Raw genomic sequence first — 16,674 nt, forward strand, 5'->3', positions numbered from 1 at the left:
ACAAAACCCTGATACAACGACAAACAAAGGACAAGTGTCCTTAACAAGTTTTTCGGTCCATAATAACTCAGAGTCTGATAACATTGACACCCCCACTACACCACCTGATAAGAAAGTGACTGATAACACCACAGCAAATACATCTGACAACGACACTACACCACAAAAATGTGCAAAATATCATCCCGTTTTTTTAGGGAATCCGCCCACCAGAACAACACAAACACAACGGAAGACCAGCAAACGCACAACAACATCAAAAAAACAAGGAGGGGGTGTAGGGGAGGAGAAAAAAACAAAAAGAAACAGAACCAGGATCCAGAAACACAACTAGGCAAGGGTATCTTTAACCTCAGTAGCCACGCCCTAACAACCAATCACTTACGCATACTGGACAAAGGACTTAAATTTGCACCCACGAACAAGTTGGACAAATTTCAAACTTACCTAGATCTCCACAATTTCACCCGCAAACTAACTCTCAAAAAATACTTCTCTACTGCATTACCGACACAACTCAGAAATGACACAGACAAATACAAACACACTAGCTTGAAACCACCATCCAACTTTTATCCTAGTTACATGAATGGCCCCCAAATTAACGCTTTCACCAAAATGGTCGAGAAAGATTTAGAACAACTACACCTCAAAAACACTAAAAACAACCTGACCAATAAAGAATGCACCGCCCTAAAAGAACTACAAGATTTACACTCAATCATAATCAAACCTGCTGACAAGGGCGGAGGCATCGTTGTCCTAAACAAAGCAGACTATCTCACAGAGGCACACAGACTTCTCAATGACGAACAAACATATAGCAAGCTTACAAAAGACCCAACAGAACAATTCCAAAGAGATTTAGAAAAACACATACAAATAGGACTACACACAGGAATATTGAATCAACAAGAATACAAGTTCATACAAAAACAACACCCGGTTATCCCAGTCTTCTACTACTTGCCAAAAATCCACAAGGACCCCATTCACCCACCTGGCAGACCAATTATCTCGGGCATTAACTCACTAACCACTAATCTCTCAGAATACCTAGACACTTTTCTACAACCCTATGTACAAGCACAACAATCACACTTAAAAGACAGTACACAAATCCTCAATAAACTAAAAGACATCAAATGGGAAGATGACATGTGGTTAGTCACAGCAGACGTGACCTCATTATACACCATAATAGATCACCAGCAAGGAACAGACAGCATAGATTATCACCTCAAAAATGACCCCAAAATGACGACAGAACAACGCAAATTCATCACAGACAGTATACTATTCATTCTAAAACACAATTACCTCTGGTTCGAAGATCAATTCTACATACAGCACACAGGGACAGCGATGGGCACGAGATTCGCCCCAAGTTATGCTAATTTATTTATGAGCTGGTGGGAGGACCACCATGTGTGGCAGGGCGACCACCTTGGGGCGAATCTCGTGCTCTGGTCGCGATATATAGATGACGTCTTCTTCATATGGCGAGGCACAGAACCCACATTGCACAACTTCCTCATCAATATGAATACAAATGATAACAATCTCAAATTCACCTATAAGTATAGCAAAACAGAAGTAGAATTTCTTGACCTACACATATTCATAGACAACCAACAACTACACACAAAAACGTACAGGAAATCAGTAGATGTAAACAGCTTCATCCATTCCTCAAGCTGGCACCACCCCAACTGGCTAAGGGCAATACCCAAAGGACAATTCACAAGATTAAGACGCAATTGCTCTAGAATTGAAGATTTTCAGACCCAAAGCACACAACTAGCCGCACAATTCACAGAAAAACACTATAACCCGGACTCAGTAGAAACAGCCTACAAAGAAATACACCAATACAATAGGGAAGACTTACTTAAATACAAAGAGAAACCAGATGCACCACAAGAAATACGCTTCATAACTGGATACTCCCAACACTCAAAATCCATTCAACACATACTGCGCAAACACTGGCCCCTACTGAAAGAAGATGAGCAAATAACAGACTTTCTCCCAAAACAACCAAAGATCACATTTAGAAAAGCACCCGACATACGGAGTAAGCTGACGAATAACCACATCCCCCCACAGCGGACTACACAGACCAGAATTGACAGAAGCAGTAAAATAGGAGGGCACTACTACTGCAGCACTTGCATAGGTTGCACCAACGCAAACAAAAGAAGTACTAAACCAACCACTGAGTTTACATCAACCAGTACAAAAAACAGCTACAAAATCAAAAACCATATCACATGCAACAGTAAAGGCATAATCTATCTGTTAGAATGTCCATGCCATAAACAATACATAGGCCGCACAATCAGACAGCTCAAGACACGCATAGGAGAACATATCCGTAAGATCAAAACAGGACAGGATGATCACAATTTATCTAAACACTTTAAGGAACATCACAACAGTAACCCATCAGGTCTGACCTTCATAGGAATACAAGAAGTCCCACAGTATTGGAGAGGAGGAGATTATATTCACCGCATCAATAAAATAGAATTAAGATGGATCTATACAATGAAAACATTCACACCACGGGGCCTTAACATAGATAACGAAATCAAATCAATAGTGGGAAAAAAGTAATGATTCATCCTTCAGATTAAATGACCTTTTGCTTAGCTTCCTACCCACACACAGACATTGAATAGGAGTGAATAATCAATAAAACACAGCTGTCACCTATCCTATTCCACATACACCTACAGAAACAGCCTCCACCAACAGTAACAATGACACAGAACCAGCCCCTGACAGAGACCAATCAGCACGCCAGGACTTAACCAATAGGAAGCCTCTACTCCGCCCAGAGTCCCGCCCCCCACCTTCAAATAATCCCATTTCACTACAAATGAACATTAACTCCTTAGAAGAAGGCCCCCGGGTCGAAACGCGTCGGAGACATCAAGCACCTACATCCACTGACTTTTGAAAAGTCTCCTCCAGCAGAACGGAGTCGAGCGCACGGAGCTCCATCTGTGCTGCATGCTCCCGGCGGACGAGATCTCGCGAAATCGCCCGACCCGGAAGCAGCGTCAGCCGGCGTTGTAGCCTGTGGAACCGGAGCTGACGGAGCTATCCAGAGCTCCCCAGCAAGAAGAAGCAAGACCCCGGCGACGAGGGACGGAGACGCAGGAAGTGCGGGTGCACCACCTGAGGTAAGGGACGCCGTCCTCCGGTGCCACCCAGCACTAATTTCTCACCACCCACCAACGTATTTAACATCTGCCCCCGCCAGGCTTGTCATCCTCTTATCCCTCCGTCCAGCGATCCTAACATCCAGACGCTGGACCATAGATACTTTCAACCCACTGCCACCATCGGTTAAGACCACCCACTGACTGACGCACTCGCACCTAGAAAGGCAGACTGACTACCGTCCAGACCACCTACCACCAGTATCTGACGGAGTCAGAGAGCTCTTCACAGTGTAAGAAGTACAGTGAGTGACTGGAGACGGCCGCCCCCCTCCCCCCCCTTACCCATTGGCAGCAGACCACAAGGGGACCCACTAGCGTGACCCAGACTTTAGGAGAATTATCCTCCAGAACTACCCGTACTTTGAACTTTATATGTGAATCAATAAAAAGGTTTTATTAAACCAACACATATCCTCAGTTTTTTTAATCCATTAGGGGTGAAGCGCAGACAATTTCTTGTTATATCACCAGAAACCTTTGGTGGGGGGCGCAATATTTGAAGTTACGCCACTGATCAGCACATCAGGACAGTAGAGCATCAGCAGCATACAGGAGTACTGTCTTCCGCACACATTTTATAAGGTCTGCAATTTAGCACATTGTTTAATGAGTTGTGGGATTTGGCATTTTGACCATTTTTGAGCATGCTACATAGAATAAATATATGTTTATTAATCCCCTTGTGGCAGCATATTCTTCCTTGTTTATTTAGAGCACATTGCATATGGTACAGTATATCACCCGTGAAGCAGCAATTGTTACATGCACTGCAGACACCTATTGTGTATACTGAGCGCAGGTACTCAGAACCCCCCTTTTGTCTCATATCATTACCTTCAGAGGGCGGCCCCCCTCTCCTTGAGACCAGCAGCTTGCATACACGCACACCCTTGGGTTAGCGCCACCTCACCTCCTTTTCCTATATAGATTTATTTTTCTGTGCATAGCCCATATTCCTGATTCATACTCTAATTGTGTAGCTGCAATAATTTTACATTGTGCTACATATGCTACATATGCTTATAGCAAATACAAATCCCTTGAAACCATCTTATTTGCTGAATGTTGTATTTTCAGCATTTTACTGACATCACTGCCTTGTATCAGCTGAGCAGATCAACCTCCTCATCAAGACCTGCTGACAGTCACACCCCAGCCATTATGACACTTTGCAGCAGAACTGATACTGTACAGGGCTCTGTTGTTGGCAATGTAATGCATCAGACTGAATCAGCATCACTGTGCAATGACTTAACGTTGGAGACAGCAAAAACATTTCTTTCTAATGACATGCCAAACTCATTCCTATGTCAACAAACAGATGACTTTGGGCAAAATACAAATATGTTTCAGATACATGGCAAGAAAAATATTACTGAAAACCAGAAAAACATTTTCCAACTACAACTATCCTCAGCCTTTGGCACAGAGAGTCGCATCAGCGTCACTGCACCAGCACCTAAACCATCAAATAGCTTTGGTGAGATCTGCAACTCAGAGTCAACTTTTTTGGGCTTTTCCAACAACCAAAAGATTGCAGCATGGACAGAAAATGTTTTTGAAGAACATATCCATCATTCTATAGATCCAAAAAAGAGTATTGTCTATAGCTCATGTTCTATTGGAAAGGATAGTTTCCGGCAAGGAGTCTTTAATCATCCTCATCACCTGGACAATAGCATGGAGAACAGGCCCAGCTTTTCCATCAACAGTAAACACTTCTTTGCAGATTTACCGAAGCAACAAAATCTCACAAATCCACAATATTGTGCTACCAAATTACAGAGCGTTATACGTACCAGCCAACCATTACCTACAGATACAAAGAGTGACCCTTTACAAGGAGAAAGGACATTTCACAATCACCTTTTTTTAGGGGCCAGCAATGAATCAGATTATTTTAATTACTCCCAAGTGGGATTTGCTGAAAAGAGAAGATTTATGATAAATAGTCTCATGGCAAAGGAAGGAACAGTATCAGGTAAAGTGTTGTCTGCAGCTTATAAGAAGAAAAACAAGTAGAACCTTTTATAAATAGAATGTACATGAGCAAATTCTTTATATGTCATGGTTCAGGTGTCCGTCGTAAGCCATGTTGGTAAAGGGTTGCTCAGCATTGTGATACTGGTCACTTTCCAAGTATGATAGAGAAAGTTACTAAAATGCCCAATTCGTACCCATTCTGGACTCGGCCAGGGATCTGACATCTGCAAATTTACAATGCAAAAAATGTGTTTGTTTTTGCTCATTAACAAATGAAAATCACTGTAGAAAACACAAATACTGTACGTATCAATAGACCATCGGTCAAACTAGGCAGGACTTTACATAGGCACCAGGACACAACAGCAAATTTACAATTCTTCCTATGAGCAAAGTCGGCTGTGGGTTCAGCTCAAAATATGAATGCAAATAGACCAGCTGTTACCATTAAAGTTTGCAGAAGCATCGCCCTGAACAGTGATATATGTGCAGTGCTTCTGTATGTAAAAAGGGATACGGTCATTAGGTCGACATGCAGCAACGTTGACATGTGTTTAGTTCGACATGGGTCTAGGTCGACAGGTCATTAGGTCGACACAAACATTAGGTCGACAGTCAAAAGGCCGACATGGGGTTTTTCACTGTTTTTTGAGCCGACAGCTGGTATTTCATGCCATACCATCCACTAGGGCAGGATTTCCCAACCACGGTCCTCAAGGCACACCAACAGTGCAGGTTTTAGTGATAGCCAGGCTTCAGCACAGATGGTTTAATCAGAATCCCTCAGGTACTAATTAAGTCACCTGTGCTCAAGCCTGGATATCTACAAAACCTGCACTGTTGGTGTGCCTTGAGGACCGTGGTTGGGAAAGCCTGCACTAGGGCATGGTGGGAGAATAAAATAGTGTGCCGAGTGTAGCAAGGCACCGTAGAATTGCGAGTGAAGCGAGCGATGTGAGGGGATGTCGTGCACTTCAAACTGTGTCCATGTTGACTGTGTCAACATTCGGGTAAAAAAACAGTGAAAAACCCCATGTTGACCATTTGACTGTCTACCTTGCCCATGTCGATCTAATGCAGGGCTGGGCAACACCCAGGATGCTTTGCATTAGTTTTGCTATGTGGCCATGCTGAAACTGATGCAAGGCATGCTGGGATGTGTAGTTCACTAACATATGGAGGGCCGGTGTTGCCCAGCCCTGATCTAATGCTTGTGTCGACCTAGTTGGTGTAGACCCAACAACCCACACCCTGTAAAAATGAAAGAAAGGGTTAAAACATTTTTTTAAATGGCGTGGGGTCCCACCCCAAAGCATAACCAGCCCAGGGCTCAAAGACAAAAGATGTAGCGGTTCCCCATATTTGTAAAACCAGCATCAGGCTCCACCAGTCAGTAAAGTAATGCCACAGTCGGGGGACACTTTTAGATAGGTCCCACAGCTGTGGCCTTAACCCCCCCAATTGGTCAGCCCTGGCTCCTCCATGGCACCCAGGCTGAAGCCTGGTGCTATCCCCAGCACCCTTAATTGGTGTGTGTCCTGGGCTGATAGTTTTGTTGTTTAAAAATTTGTAATATTGGGTTTGGACCTAAAAGTCCCAGCAAGACTCTACCACATACTGGTACTTGGAAAATCACAAGTACAGTACCAGCATGCAGGACATTAAAGGGCCTGCTGACACTAATAGTTCTACAGCTAAACCAATACAAAAAAAAAAAACCCACAGAAACACACATTATGAGAATATAACGTTAATGCATGCCAACACACACACACACAAATACTTACCTACTGTATGTTGACACATGGGCTTCAGACCACTTTTCCAATAGAAATTCAATATGGTACCTGTGGAAAAAACAAATACTCACCTGATACCAGTGTAGATCTGCCCTGTTCAGTCCATTTAGGCATGCAAAAGATAAAAAAATAAAATAAATAAAAATTATCTAAAAGGACTGACGGGAACTCTTCCCATGTCCTGAGGTGAATTCTGTCACTTGAAAGACCCAGTAGCTAATCAGTTATCACCACGTCAGCAGCACTTCCCTGATTGGCTGAGCTCCACTGACCTGTCAGTGAAGTGGAGCTCATGTATAATTTACTATGGAGAAGATATCTTTGTAGTAAAGTATAGGTTTTGCAGTTTAATTAAACAACAAAAGGTTAATTAGGTCATGTGTGTTATCTGACTCCAAGGTCAATTAAGTCAGACCACACACTTAACCCATTAACCTTTGTCAAAAAGAGAAATACGTGGGGCGCTCAAAGGTAAACAAGAATATGAATTTTATTAAAAACACATACACACAACAAAATAATCACATTACATATGTATATATAAAAAAACACTAAAATCAATGAGTGGCACTGTACCACAATTATAAGCACTGGATGAATGTGCACAGAACAGCGTGGACTCTCTTCCCTTTCCAATTGGGGAGGGATGGTATATGTTTAAATGATCCACTTATTTTAATGGAGTTGGTGTCCACTTTTGCTTGAACCATATGGATTTAAAATGGCCAGTGTGCACACTTTAGTAGTCCACAGCAATAACACTTGCTTTTGTAAAAATAGACAATATTGAGTAAGTGATGACAAGGACTTCTGTTGTGTATTTGAAAACAGTGTCCGTCCTGTTATCACAATAATAGGGCTCTTACCACTCCGTGGCGCTGGGCAGTAATGGAAAGCTCTGGTGCATATAGCAGCGCTTGCTGCCTCCGTCTCTCTCAGCTGACCTGTTTGTAGGACCGGATCAGCCAGCTGAGTGAACCCGACAGGAGCCGCCTCTTCGTTGTATGCCTTCTGTAAATTCCCACACAGCGCTCTGCCACAGCGTCTGTGTTGCTTGGAGGGAAAACAAACTGCAGCTTTGGCGTGAAGGTGATTCCGGCTCTTTACATGTAGCAAGTGTCGGGGAGACGGGAGAGCGGCACTTCAGGACTTCAGAACGCGTTTCGCCGCACACTGGGCGGCTTTCTCAACAAGGTGTGGAGTTCATTCTCCCTAGCCAGCTATAAATGCTGGTCTGCTTAATTTGCACAGGTGTTTCAGGTTAATTGATTACCTCCTTGATTTTCGTCAGTCAGACGGTTTTGTCTAACCCATTTACAGTGTTCAGGTGCATGTGATTTTTCTTTTATATGCTTACAATTTTCTTGGTACCGATTCATATTATATGCTCAATAAAATAGCCATTCTACATATCTATATTTGTGTGGATCACACTTATTCTTAATATTTCGTAATTATCAAACATACACAATTGGTTGGTTAATCAATCTCTATTTGCTATAGCGGACAGATTCATATTATCTAGACGGACCAGACACATTTTTTAGATGTATAAAATTGTTGTTAATGCTAATAATAAAAACTCAATAGTAAGAAACTAAATAATAATGATGAAATGCGAAGACCCATAAGAAAAAAAAATATATATATATATATATATAGAGAAAAGCGCAAATAAACAATCAGTATGGATACCATTTCTAAATTGTGTTTATAGGGGATATTTGTTAATCCTATTACCTACTACTTGACCTGCTATCATACAGTTCATCCACTATTCAATAATCGTTTGACCTTACTACAGGAACAAATATTGCCATTACGCATATATCTGCTATTCTATCAGGATCGCTTTGTTATACAAAAAAGTATATAAACAGTGACATAATTAAATTCCAGTTTTTGGTGGAGACATCACATTTAGATCTTTATAGTTGACCTTCATATATTATCGAATGCAGGTGGGTGATACTTTTGTACCATCGATCTGCATTCATATTGCAACCAATAAATCATACATAATTAGTGACCCATCAATTGACTATAGTTGGCAAGAAGAAGAATTTTTAATGATTGATGCATCAATAGGGAATGGAAAATTATAGGGGGTTTTGCCTCAAGATTAGCTTTCAATATTGGGTCAGAATTAAGGAAAATAAATATGACAACAAAACTCCCTTCTTTGTGTCAACACACAATGTAGCAGCTGGCAAAATCACCTCTATTATCAAAAGGAACTACAAACTCCTCAGCACTGACCCAATATTGAAAGCTAATCTTGAGGCAAAACCCCCTATAATTTTCAAAAAGGCATGCAACCTCAAAAACATCCTCGCCCCGAGCATGCTCAAGGAAGATGCTCAAAAAAGAAGAAATTCTACACAAAGAACTCTGATAGGTACGGGGCTTTTTTAGATGCAATCATACAAGATGCATAACATGTGAACATGTTAGTATCAAAAGACAGTCAGTTGAGGCGGTGGTCTCAGGAAAATCCTTTGAAATAGAGTCCTTCATCAACTGTGCTACAAGTTATGTGATCTACCTGTTAATTTGTCCGTGCCATATGTATTACGTGGGACGAACCACACGTCAACTTAAAAATAGAGTAACTGAACATAGGCGAAATATTTTGAATAAACGCATGAATCACAGTGTCCCGAGACACTACCTGGAAGCACACAACAGCAATCCTGATGGAATGCTTGTGATTGGACTTGAACAAATTAAAACAACATGCCGGGGAGGGGATCGCTTTAGAACCCTCTGCAGACAGGAAGCAGCATGGATTCTGAAGTTGCAGTCTCTAAAACCTCAGGGTCTGAATGAGAACATTGACCTTGAATTCATCTAGTGATTTCCAGATGGATTGTATGGATGGTGCCCTTAAAGGTGTCTATTTCCCACTCAATTTATATACAGAATATTATTCATAACCTGTTCCATCTTTTGTTTGTCCCCTAAAAATAGTACATCAACCCCATTCCCCCCCCCCCCCTCTTCCATTACCTATTGATGCATCAATCATTAAAAATTCTTCTTCTTGCCAACTATAGTCAATTGATGGGTCACTAATTATGTATGATTTATTGGTTGCAATATGAATGCAGATCGATGGTACAAAAGTATCACCCACCTGCATTCGATAATATATGAAGGTCAACTATAAAGATCTAAATGTGATGTCTCCACCAAAAACTGGAATTTAATTATGTCACTGTTTATATACTTTTTTGTATAATAAAGCGATCCTGATAGAATAGCAGATATATGCGTAATGGCAATATTTGTTCCTGTAGTAAGGTCAAACGATTATTGAATAGTGGATGAACTGTATGATAGCAGGTCAAGTAGTAGGTAATAGGATTAACAAATATCCCCTATAAACACAATTTAGAAATGGTATCCATACTGATTGTTTATTTGCGCTTTTCTCTATATATATATATATATTTTTTTTTCTTATGGGTCTTCGCATTTCATCATTATTATTTAGTTTCTTACTATTGAGTTTTTATTATTAGCATTAACAACAATTTTATACATCTAAAAAATGTGTCTGGTCCGTCTAGATAATATGAATCTGTCCGCTATAGCAAATAGAGATTGATTAACCAACCAATTGTGTATGTTTGATAATTACGAAATATTAAGAATAAGTGTGATCCACACAAATATAGATATGTAGAATGGCTATTTTATTGAGCATATAATATGAATCGGTACCAAGAAAATTGTAAGCATATAAAAGAAAAATCACATGCACCTGAACACTGTAAATGGGTTAGACAAAACCGTCTGACTGACGAAAATCAAGGAGGTAATCAATTAACCTGAAACACCTGTGCAAATTAAGCAGACCAGCATTTATAGCTGGCTAGGGAGAATGAACTCCACACCTTGTTGAGAAAGCCGCCCAGTGTGCGGCGAAACGCGTTCTGAAGTCCTGAAGTGCCGCTCTCCCGTCTCCCCGACACTTGCTACATGTAAAGAGCCGGAATCACCTTCACGCCAAAGCTGCAGTTTGTTTTCCCTCCAAGCAACACAGACGCTGTGGCAGAGCGCTGTGTGGGAATTTACAGAAGGCATACAACGAAGAGGCGGCTCCTGTCGGGTTCACTCAGCTGGCTGATCCGGTCCTACAAACAGGTCAGCTGAGAGAGACGGAGGCAGCAAGCGCTGCTATATGCACCAGAGCTTTCCATTACTGCCCAGCGCCACGGAGTGGTAAGAGCCCTATTATTGTGATAACAGGACGGACACTGTTTTCAAATACACAACAGAAGTCCTTGTCATCACTTACTCAATATTGTCTATTTTTACAAAAGCAAGTGTTATTGCTGTGGACTACTAAAGTGTGCACACTGGCCATTTTAAATCCATATGGTTCAAGCAAAAGTGGACACCAACTCCATTAAAATAAGTGGATCATTTAAACATATACCATCCCTCCCCAATTGGAAAGGGAAGAGAGTCCACGCTGTTCTGTGCACATTCATCCAGTGCTTATAATTGTGGTACAGTGCCACTCATTGATTTTAGTGTTTTTTTATATATACATATGTAATGTGATTATTTTGTTGTGTGTATGTGTTTTTAATAAAATTCATATTCTTGTTTACCTTTGAGCGCCCCACGTATTTCTCTTTTTGGCTAAATTGGTTTGTGGAGGCTGGCAATCCTCCCACGTGGTTGGCAGCAGGGTGACAAGTTATACACCCCCTCAGTCTCTAGCGCCAAAGACACATCTGTTGTTTCCATTAACCTTTGTGGTTAGTTAAACCGCAAAGTTCTAATGTATACTTTATAAGAGGTAGTGTTGGGACAAGTATACAGACACAAAACACAAAAATGGTGTCAAACCACTATATATACATACAATATATATATATATATATATATATATATATATATATACCGTAAAGAGATGCTATGAACATGTATCGAAGAACCTAACGCTCAGTACTTGTACTATGGAAATCAAAGTACAATAAATTGGAAATCTTCCTCTTTTTGTTGTTGCAAACAGAATCGTATTCCCAACCAGACCAAGGGAAAAGGCGAAAGCTGACATATGAGAGAGTGCCAGGAAGGTGTGATGGACAAACTCGCCTCAAATTCTTCTGATAGGTTTGTTTCCTCTTAAAGGATTTAGGCAGCCATTAGTGCTGTGCGCGCTGATATTTTTAAAGCATTATTTGTACGTTTATCAGGTTGTAGGACATAGTTTTAAATAAAAAAGTGTTATGCTTCTGAAATACACAGACTGATGGGTAGAAATGCAGAGAAGATAGTGTTGCATGAGGACATTGGAGAAGGATAAACACGTGCTGCAAGCAAAGGAATTGTATGTGATTTAGAGCAAGATGAGAAATACTGTATATGCAGTGTCCGTTTATGTATTTCCTTGTTGGAAGGTTTTGTAAATTGTAATTAAGTATTAAAACATTTTAAAAGTAAAGCTACAGAGAGTATTTGATGCAAGATTCTTCGAGATTCTCCACATTATTATCATGCAAACAAACAAGCATTTCTTTTTTTACGTGTAGAGTTAATGCTGCTTTCACGCTGCAAAACCTGCTTTGACCCGGTTTTTGAAATATTTTTTTTTTAAATGGGTCAGAGCAAGTTTTAACCCCTTTCACACTGCATGTTGTAAATGGTATATTACTGGTTAAATCCCCTTTTTGTACCTTTCACATTGAACCCGTTGTGTAAGGTACAAAAACGGTAGTTAACCAGCAATATATCACCCATTCCCATTCTACAGCGGATGGAAACTAGTAGCGCTAACAGTTCCCATCTGCCACAGGGACCCCGCCGCACACTGCCCATTTGCCAAAAGGACCCCGCTGCCTCCCAGGGGTGGATTTAGTCTTTCCTTTGGGGGGGACCAGACCAGTGTGGGAGGTCATCTGCCGTCAGTTCCCAGGCCGCCTCCGATCCCCTCCCCATCCCTCGATTCAGTGGGGTGACAGGGTCACCAGCAGGGTGAGCGGTGGGGACGACCCAGAAGATGCCCCAGCACCTGCAACCGCTCAGCAGCAGCAGCCATACATCTATCCATCTCATGGGAGGCAGAGACCGGCGTTCTCCCGGAATGACCTGGGCTAGCAGCGTGTGCTCAGGGGAGGATTTTTGGGGGGGCGATCGCCTCCTTCTGCATCCGTCCCTGCTGCCTCCCCAGCAATGCAAGGACCCCACTGCCTGGATCTTCGTGCGTTGGCAAGTACCAGGGGAGGGGTCTTAGGCCAGGTTCCAGGGGGGCTGGTGTGGGATCCTAAATACCGGTTCAGACCCGTTCAAACTACACACATAACGGGTCTGAACCGTGCAGGATTCTTCTTATTACCAGTTTTGAATTGCCGGTTTTCTTGAAACGGTAATTTAAAACTGGTGCTTTCACACTGCAGCTATAACTGTTTTGAAACTGTTAAAAATTGGCAAATTACCGGGTTATAGCTGCAGTGTGAAAGGAGTATAAGTGAATTAGACCGTACCATTAATTTTTGCAAAATTCCCCTAGGCGTTACACTGTGCATGCAGGTTTTTGCTTCAAGAGAAAAGTTGTGGCAAGTGTCACTAGGAACAGTTCTACAACTGGGTTTCCAAGTGTACAGTATATACAGGTTGAGATAAAACTATATTTTGCCCTGGAGCAGCCTTAAGCAGCTGTGCACTTGGGTGGCCTCTCATGGATCAAGTGTGCAGCTTATGCACTCCAGGGACTCATACAGATCCCTCTTCCCGCATACAGTTTTTGCATAGAGCATATGGCCAGAAAAAATTGATGCAGTTTTGTGTATTACAAGTTGGACTCAACTTGGGCTGATCATGTAAAATCATGTAGGGCAGGAACTGGACAATAGCAAAGCAATCACACGTAGACACTTAAGGCCCCCATACATTAGTCCGACTTGTCCTAAGGACAAGTCGGACCTGATTTCACCCTGCAGCGCCCCGGGAGGGGGACACACGATTAGGCACTTGATGTGCCAAGGTTTGCATATGATAAATCGCATGGATTTATCATATGCGGTCCCCGGGGAGCTGCAGGAGGAGGGAGCCGTGCGGGGGGGGGGGGGGGGGTCATCAGCGGGCGGGGGCTGCCAGCTAATAGAGAGCCGAGCAGGGGGGGCTGCATAGGGAGCCGGGCAGGAGGAGGGTGACAGCGGGAGCAGCGCGCCGGGCAGGGAGGATGACGCTGGCTGCCGGGCAGCGGCGGGAGCCGGGAGGAACACAGATAACTTGAAAAAAAAAAAAGCCCATACAGAATGACTAGCAAGCCATTGATTGGCTGAGAGAGGTCTCAGCCAATCAATGGCTTGCTAGTCATCTGTATGGGCTTTTTTTTTTTTCAAGTTAGTGACTGTGTTCCTCCTGGCTCCCGCCGCTGCCCGGCAGCCATCGTCATCCTCCCTGCCCGGCGCGCTGCTCCCGCTGTCACCCTCCTCCTGCCCGGCTCCCTATGCAGCCTCCCCCTGCTCGGCTCTCTATAGCCGGCTTCCCCCGCCCGCTGTCATCCCCCGCACGGCTCCGGGGCTGGGCTGCACATAAGATTTAGCAAATCTTATGTGCAGCCCGTCCGACCTCCCGAACCCGATGCGCACGGGGTGTCTGCAAGTGCGATTTGGGCCGATTTCACGGCCCGATTCATCCGAATCGGGTGAAATCGTGCCCAAATCGCATAGTGTATGGGGGTCTTTATAAGCTTTGTACGATATGGAGTTATTCATATGGGGAAGGGACTTTTTTTCCTGATGGATCTCTTAAGGCCCCCATACACTATGCGATATGGGAACGATTTCACCCGATTCGGATGAATCGGGCAGTGAAATCGGCCCAAATCGCACTTGTAGACATCCCCTCCGATCCGATGCGCGGTCCCGTGCGCATCGGATCAGGGTCGGGAGGTCGGACGGGCTGCACATAAGATTTGCCAAATCTTATGTGCAGCCCATCCAGGGAGCCGTGCAGGGGGACAGCAGCGGGCGGGGGATGCCGGCTATAGAGAGCCAAGCAGGGGGAGGCTGCATATGGCGCCGGGCTGGAGGAAGCTGTGTTGCGGTGGAGTGACAGCAGGAGGCGAGTAGTGAGAACTTGATGTCATGACGCTGGCTGCCGGGCAACGCCGGGAGAAACAGATAACTTAAAAAAAAAAAAAAAAAAAAAAGCCCACAGAGATGACTAGCAAGCCATTGATTGGCTGAGACCTCTCTCAGCCAATCAATGGCTTGCTAGTCATCTCTATGGGCATTTTTTTTTTCCAAGTTATCTGTTCCTCCTGGCTCCCGCCGCTGGTCGGCAGCCAGCGTCATGTCATCAAGTTCTCAACTTCTCCCTGCTCGCCTCCCGCTGTCACCCCACCACAACACAGCTTCCTCCTGCCCGGGTCCCTATGTAGCCTCTCCCTGCTCGGCTCTCAATTAGCCGGCATCCCGCTGCCGTCCCTTGCACGGCTCCCTCCTCCTGCAGCTCCCCGGGGACTGCATATGATAAATCCATGCGATTTATCATATGCAAACCTTGGCACATCAAGTGCCTAATCGTGCTTCCCCCTCCCGGAGAGCTGCAGGGGAAATCAGGTCCGACTTGTCCCTAGGACAAGTCGGACTAATGTATGGGGGCCTTAACACCTAGCATGGGGATGGTGCAAATGTCAATACTAGTTGTGGTGCTTGCTTTGGGGGTGGCACTTCTCTTTATAAAGTAGCATCCACTATGCTCTGCTTTGCTTAGTTCTTGCAAATGCAGTATTGGGATATGGATCTGCCATGAATAGAAACAGCAGGTCAGAGAACTATTCGGTGTACAGTAATTCACCAGTGTATGTTGTGATGAAGATCTATTGGAGGGTAAATGTTCAAGTAAATGGATTACCTGAAGCAGAGTCTTTCACTTTATAGTCACTGCTGATTTTAAGATTTGTCCACCTGTGAAGGTTTTTCTGGACATACTATCCAAAGAATTGGATGAGTTATGTAGTCAAGATACCCCCCTCAAATCACATGACAATTTAACCCAAGGTGAGAGAGTTGCACTTCAACAAATTTCCAAATGGGAAAATGTTGTAAACAAACCCTCAGATAAGGGGAGCAATGTAGTTATATGGTCCAGAGACATGTATGTGAGGGAACTCAAACAACTGAGGGACCAAACATGCTATAAATCACTTATGTTTAACCCTACATCAGACTACTTAAATCTATATTGCAAGAAAACTAAAAATATGTGTCTAATACCCAGGTATTATTAAACTATTTGATTAGATTAAATCTAATATACACAATCAATACTTACCAAAATGACCCATTCCCGGTTGGACGAAATGCCCTCCGCCCGGACTTCACCGTTAACCGATGATTGCAATCACCTGTATATGAATACCTTTTATATCAATAATTAATTGAAGTCCAGGAACAGAGCATTTTGTCTCTCCTGGAAGGCGTCATGTTGTGAGGTATGCACAACCTAATATGCATACACACAGTGTGTCGCGCCCCCCGCCTCCCTTTTCACAGGAATAAATGAATCTGCTGTTTTCTCTACTAAAATTGGCATTTTAAAGCAGGTTACACAATGCCTAGCACACTGAATGGAGAAGCATTTAATAATTAATGTATAGTGATCGTTATGCACAATTGAGACAAAAGTGCGAA

General features: G+C 43.1%; 1 protein-coding gene across 8 annotated transcripts in view; it reads left to right on the forward strand.

The window, feature by feature from the left end:
• The window catches only part of SHOC1 (shortage in chiasmata 1), a 310,818-nt gene extending 298,328 nt beyond the window's left edge, over nt 1-12,490 (forward strand). For 4 of the 8 annotated variants that reach the window (XM_083179518.1, XM_083179508.1, XM_083179536.1 and 1 more), the window contains 2 exons: nt 4,311-5,214; nt 12,045-12,489. In XM_083179518.1, the coding sequence (XP_083035644.1) occupies nt 4,311-5,214; nt 12,045-12,142 (1,002 nt within the window). In that variant the 3' untranslated portion in view covers nt 12,143-12,489. Of the gene's footprint in view, nt 1-4,310; nt 5,215-12,044 lie in introns of all 8 variants that reach the window. The other 4 variants (XM_083179529.1, XM_083179523.1, XM_083179543.1 and 1 more) reach the window with 2 other exon arrangements.
• The last annotated feature ends 4,184 nt before the right edge of the window (nt 12,491-16,674 follow it).

This window comes from Crinia signifera, chromosome 1 (genome assembly GCF_055691185.1).
Source record: "Crinia signifera chromosome 1, ASM5569118v1, whole genome shotgun sequence".
Classification (NCBI taxonomy): domain Eukaryota; kingdom Metazoa; phylum Chordata; class Amphibia; order Anura; family Myobatrachidae; genus Crinia; species Crinia signifera.